Source organism: Vigna radiata, chromosome 8 (genome assembly GCF_000741045.1).
Source record: "Vigna radiata var. radiata cultivar VC1973A chromosome 8, Vradiata_ver6, whole genome shotgun sequence".
In the NCBI taxonomy this organism is placed as follows: domain Eukaryota; kingdom Viridiplantae; phylum Streptophyta; class Magnoliopsida; order Fabales; family Fabaceae; genus Vigna; species Vigna radiata.
In genome coordinates this window covers 2138039-2144443 of record NC_028358.1, presented here as the reverse complement: position 1 = coordinate 2144443, position 6405 = coordinate 2138039, and the positions used below count along the sequence as shown (strand labels likewise).

The 6405-nt window shown below is 30.5% G+C and overlaps 1 protein-coding gene across 1 annotated transcript; it reads left to right on the top strand.

Annotated features, from left to right (window-relative positions):
- The first annotated feature begins 3956 nt into the window (after window positions 1-3956).
- LOC106770043 lies at window positions 3957-5157 on the top strand. The gene is made up of 3 exons (XM_014655864.2): window positions 3957-4087; window positions 4181-4320; window positions 4409-5157. Exons 1-3 carry the CDS (start codon window positions 3963-3965, stop codon window positions 5155-5157), a joined length of 1014 nt encoding a protein of 337 aa, XP_014511350.1. The 5' UTR covers window positions 3957-3962.
- The last annotated feature ends 1248 nt before the right edge of the window (window positions 5158-6405 follow it).

Sequence of the window (6405 nt, the reverse complement as noted above, 5' to 3'; positions counted from 1 at the left end):
TGACCGAGGACAAGGAAAAGGCCATGGAGATCAGTTAGAAGCGGAATGTTTTAAGTGTGGCAAGTATGGCCACGATGGATATGAATGTAGATCAAGGAAGTGTTACAACTGTGGTAAGCTCGGTCACATTTTTAAATATTGTCGAGCCGAGAAGAAAAGTGAGAGTAACTTTCTTACAGAAAAAGAAGAAGATGAAGAGATGGAAATTTTGTTGACGTCAAAGATCTTAAAGATGAAGGGGAGACAAATCTCGTTACTAAAGATGGTGAAGAATAATGTGAATCCTGTTGATGGCAAAGAGCTCGGATGTAGTGGACATGGAGAGCCCGATCCCAACAATGGATGAAGTGATCTCAGTAAAGGATGCAACAATTATGGAGAAGGAAAACGTGGAGAAAGAACTCAAAGAAAAAGATGAAAACATTCAGCGAATAAGGAGGCTTCTAGATGAAACTAATGAAATTATGAATAAACAGAAGATTGAGCTTGAGGAGCTGAAGAAGGCGGCTGTTAAAAAAGAAGATAAAAGATTTAACCAGACGAAAAGGAAGGTGAAGATGTTGAGAAGAACTCGATGAAGATGTCAGTCAAGATTGTTGAGAAATCGCTTAAGGTCATAAATGAGTTGGTTAAGGTTATTGAGAAGTCGGGCATAACAAAGTCAGTCAAAGCATTAAAGAGGTCAACCGAGGTAAAAGACAGGAAGGCCATAAGAAAAAAGAAGAAGTCAAATATGATTAAAAGAAGCAAACCCGGAGTGGGATGATGCACATTGAAAGAAAGGAAGAAAAAAAATTTAAGTTTATGGGAAAGTTTTGTTAAATAAACTTAAATTAAAAAAAAGGATTTATTTGTTTATTATTTTAAAAGTTTTATTATTAAGGAGATATTTTAGCTTTTCTGTTTAAAGACTGATTTTAAATTTTATGTTATTTTGTGTAAGTGACTATTTAATAGCTTTTATCTCAATCAATGAAGTAGCACATATTTTACAAAGAAAATATACTTTTGTGTTTGAGGTTATTTTAACACTTCCAACTTCAACTTCCCTTTTAAGAAGAGATATGATGGAGGATCATCCAAGCTCAACATAGGACCTTTAACAAGAGCCATGTCTAGAAGAATCCAAGAGGAAAAGGGAGCATTCACTACCTTACTTTTATGGAGTATTACTTACTAAATCCTCTTTATTTTATATTATTATTTAGATTTTCTTTTCATGTTAATTTCTATTTTATTTTATTTTTATTAATTAAACAATTCAAATAAAAAAATTAATTAAGAAAAATTAAAAAAATAATAAAATGAAATAAGGAAGCGTGGTGCATGTGTTGGTTTGTGGGGATAAGGACATGTAACAGACAGAAAACGGTTAGAGAAGATTCGGAGATAGTGGAGAGAGGGGAGGGGGGGGGGATTGGAAAAGGTTTTGAGGAGGACTGAGGGCTAGAGGAGGGCAGAGGAGAACGATCACTGAAAAGGAATTGGAAGAAAAAAAGAAGAGAAAAAAATTATTTATCAATTTTTTGTATATAAAATCCATATGTATTTTTAACGCGTCAGAGGAACATTTTTTTAAAGAATATTATTTATTCATATGTAAAATCGTAGGTAAGTGAAATAAAATTCACTTACTATTTTTTATTTATTCCTATTATAAAGCAAAATTTTAGTACAGATTATTTTGTTTATGTAGGTTTTTTTAGATGTGAGTTTCCTTAACGTGACTTTTAAATCAATTATTATTTGTCATTAAATATTATAGATTATTGTATTAGGAACCATCGGTCGGTGGTGCAGAATAGAATCGGACGGTCTATTGGTTAAGATAAACCAGTCTATTGAAGACATCTAAATGGAAGCAGTCAGTTATCCCTGCAAGACGGCAGGCCAGACCGAATGAAAGGAACCGGACGGTAAGATGCGGACGGTGTGCACGATTAAGGTAAGGCCAGGATAATTAAGATAATTACATGCTTAAAGTGATTGAGCCTTGATTAAGATTGCCCTAATACTAAGCCTATATCCAGCACTATAAATACATGTCAAAGGTACCAGGGTAAGTAGGTTCATTTATTATGCATTGACTTCTGAATTCAAACATCCGGTCGGATAACCTAACTAACTTAAGCATCGGAGTGCCTTTAGCAGGTACCCTCCGGACACATCGGACACAGGAGAAGGGAGAAGATAGACCGTTGGAGGATAGACTTTAGGATTAGCAGACGATCTAAGGAGAGAAAATTGTATAGGTTTGGTGACTCGGATTCACACCGGAACATTTTGACGCTCCACGGTGGGCGCCAAAATGTTCCTGTGGTTCCTAGTACAATTATGTTTTCAATTCTATAAAACTTTTCATAGTTTGCAAAATATTATAAATTATGGTATTGAAATTTGTGGGCTTTCCATTACATTCAAAGATATAACGATGTTAATTGGAATTTTGATTTAAATGTAATATAATATTTTAAGATTAATGAAACAAAATTATGGAAACAGAGTATTGAGATGATTGTTTATGTAAGTATGTGGCCGAATATTCTCGTATTAAATCGTTATTTTATAATATAATAAAAAATAATGTGATAAAACAAAAAAGACATTTAAGTGTGTAAAATCAATTTTAACTTTTATTGAAAAGGTAAACTTTAAAACTAACTTAATCTAACAAAATTCATAAATAAAAGTTTACACTTATATATATATATATATATGGAGTGGAGTTTGTTAATTTACGTAAAGGATTCTTTTAATTGACACAGTATATTGTATTAAGTTTTAGGTTAAAAAAAATCTTTATTAAAATATTTTAATAATTTTAAAATTTAATTTAAAAAAAAAAATAAAAATATTTATTTATCTTATGATTAGTCCACATATAAATGGTATGATTGGTCCACGTATAAATGAATATTTTGACTAGTTGTATTTCACCAAGAAATACATCCTTTGATACTCACTTTCTTTTACACCATTCTAATTCTCTTACTGACTTAAATATTAAAAAATATTTTGAAGATGGATCATTTCTTGTTTTTCAACCCTCAATAGTATATATCAATATCCTTTCATATATTCAAATCTTGACACCTGTTATGCATGTTTCAAATTTCTCATTAACTAATATATAAGTTTTTCCCAAAACCAGTATTTTCTTAAAGTATTTATTATATATCACACATTAGTATTTATCTTTTATTATTACATGTGTTCTATATATATATATTTTTTTAATTAAGTTTTGAGTCCTTTGATTAAATATTTATACTTTAATTTTTTTATAAATAACATGACTCTTATCTTGTACCATCGTCTTATTTCTTTTCATTGATGAAAAAATATAAGATTGTGAAATTTTATAGTTAATATATAAGGTTACAGTATAATGATAATTGATATTATTTTATTTTTGTTACACAATTCTATATATATCTTAATAAACGACTAAACTTATTTTAAAAAATAAGAATAGGTTAAAAAAAGAGTGATATTAATATTTCATCAATAAAATGAATAAACATTTTTGAAAGACTATATTAACTATAGAGTTATTAAAATTTGTGACTTTTACAGTTATGTTGGTGTGGTTCAATTTCCAGCATATAGGAAAACATAATTCAATAATGTAAAAACAACTTCCAAAACTTTTCTGAATACGCAGTCCAATAGACTGCGTCTACCAAGGCTCAAGTTCCTAAGAATTTCATAAAAGTAAAAATATTACTTAAATTTTCATACGTATAAATGTACATTATTCAATAATGTAAAAAAAAACTTTCTAAACTCTTCTCAAAAGTATATAAGAATTTTATAAATGTGGTTTTGGTGAACTTCTTGGTAAACTCCACCATCAAATATGTTTGTTTCTCATGGAAACCCAATCGTTTGATCTTCCGAAGTGAAAATCTATATTTTTTGTTTTCGTCAGTTAATCGGTGGAAGCTTAGAAAGTTACTGAAATGGAGAATCAGAATACAAAGGATAAAGTTTTTCAGAAGTTTACATGGATCCTTCAAAACCCCTTGTTTAACTTTCCCAACCGGGTAGCATACTCGAGAAAGTTTACTGTCGATGGCCATACATGGTTCTTGATTGAATTACTATACATAATCTACATGCTGCTCTTTTATATCATTTTATCTGTTTTTCTCATTAACTTTGGTATCTTTGTCTTTAGGGAGATTCGTATCGCTACAAATTCACCACTGAAATTAATCATTCTTGTGGGTCTTGGTCGACCTTTTCGATGTGAAAAAATTGCAAATTTAAAATTCATTGTGATTAATCAGCTCAACCACAGAAGGAATGTAATGAAAGGTATATTTCACACTTAGACTTATGATAATCATATTATTTTGTCTTAAACTCGGTACACAATTGACACTTGATGTATGAATTTTTTCAGAAATAATTGACACCTTCACTTCAATTTGTAGCCCTTTGGTTGAAATTTATGCTCCTGGTGATGGGTTCATCGTGAATGATAGTTGTATAATTGAAGTTCATATATCTGTTCATAAGTCAGAGCACGAGAAACAAGTTGATGAATCAGTGAGGAACATTGATAATAAGCTTGTCCAAAGCACCGACAATCTTTCAACAAAGAAAATGATATCAAACTCACCTGGTGAGACCGTAGATTTTAGGGGCTTAGGAAAAGTAGATAACGATTATATTCCTTTTTTGGAAGAAGTATGTTCACGATATCCATCACTTATTGATAGTAAGAAGAGATATATTGAATGGAGTTTTACAACTTTGGGCAGAGTTCTTCATTTTCTCAATACTAAAAAAGTTAGAGAAATGGATGATGATGCTTGCAATCATCTGCAAACTTTATGGGAGGAACTTGAGAAATGTGAGTTTGATTTGTCATGGTTGAAACCTCAAGTGCAATCTGCCTTGGGAATGAAAACTTGTGTTGAGAAAGTTCTTGCTGTGAAAAGTTTAGAGGAAAATGTGATTACTTTGGAGAAGGATGTGACTATTTTGAAGGAAAATATATCTAATTTAAAGACGGAAGCAAAGACTCTTAAGACCAAAATGTTTGAAGCAGAAGTAAAACTAGAAATAACAAGAAGAGAATTGGTGAAAGCAAAAGAAGGCTTTGAAGAATGTGATTTGGAGGCTGAACTTATATTTGTCAAACCATGATTCATGATTACTATGTTTGTCGAACAATTTATTATAAGTTGTGGACATGTTTTCTTTTTAATTTTATCAATAGTTATATGTTTTCCTAATCAACTATGTTATTTTTTTTTTATGTTGATCTTGTTTGACCTGATTTGCATATAATAATTTTTGTTTTCGAGTATATTATATTTATAGTGTGTTGAATAGCTACTGATTAATATTCGTTAACTAATGAGAATATATATAAAGGTTTATTTGTTGCTTTATTTAATGATGCATCGTATTTTTCTTGTGTTGTTCATTAACTTGAACTTTTACTCTTCACTAATCCTAGAGCTAGACGAAGATAAAAGATCCATTATATACATTAATTTTAGGGTTAAATATCTTAACTTTCAATGAAAATTGAAATTAGTCGTTCTTCGAACACTTTTGCCTAATTTAGTTCTCCAATTTTAGAAATGTATGAATTTAGTCCTTTTATCCAAATTTTGTTAAATTTATTTGATGTTTCAAACGTGTTTCATGATAGCATTTGGGTTGTTTACACTGGTTAACACTTTTTTACTTCATTACTTTTTTTATTCATTGTTGACTGAGAAACGTGTTTGAAACATCAAATAAATTTAACAAAATTGGGATAAAATGACTAAATTCTTTCATTTCTAAAGTTGAAAAACTAAATTAGCCCAAAGTTTTGAAAATGGACTAATTTCAATTTTCACTGAGAATAAAAAACATATCTAACCCTTAATTTTATTCGTTTGTATTTGCTTTTAGATAAGTCACGACGTTTTTAATATGAATTTTGATAAGTGTGAAAAACAAATATTTTTACACTTATAAATTACCTTAATCATTTAATTATTCATGTTTTTACTCAGTGAAAAGTTGTAATTTGTAGCAGAGTGTTTCGTAAATTATTGTTCAGGAAAAGTTGTATAAATGTGAAGTTGACAGCCAATTCTCNCACANCCAGCAAAATTCGCAGAGCCAGAGGAATACATTCGCACAGCGCACCACTATTGGTTCGCTGAGCGAATCAACCAATTTGGAGGAGCAAAAGTCAATAATTCGCTAAGCGCACCAGTATTGGTTCGGTAAGCGAATTACAGCAGAAAAGAGAAAAAATGGCAAATTCGCAAAGCGCACCTGAGGTTGTGCGCTGAGCGAATTACAGCAGTTGAGCTGCATAAATAAAAATTAATTCGCACAACGAATTTGCTTCTGTGCGCTGAGCGAATGGTGCAAGTTACTGAAAAAATT

Bases quoted from the DNA above. Each gene is read 5' to 3' on its own strand.
- LOC106770043 (XM_014655864.2), top strand. From the start codon at position 3,963: ATGGAGAATCAGAATACAAAGGATAAAGTTTTTCAGAAGTTTACATGG. The intron at 4,088-4,180 runs GTTCTTGATTGA...CTTTGTCTTTAG, and splicing joins ACTGTCGATGGCCATACATG to GGAGATTCGTATCGCTACAA. The intron at 4,321-4,408 runs GTATATTTCACA...GAATTTTTTCAG, and splicing joins CAGAAGGAATGTAATGAAAG to AAATAATTGACACCTTCACT.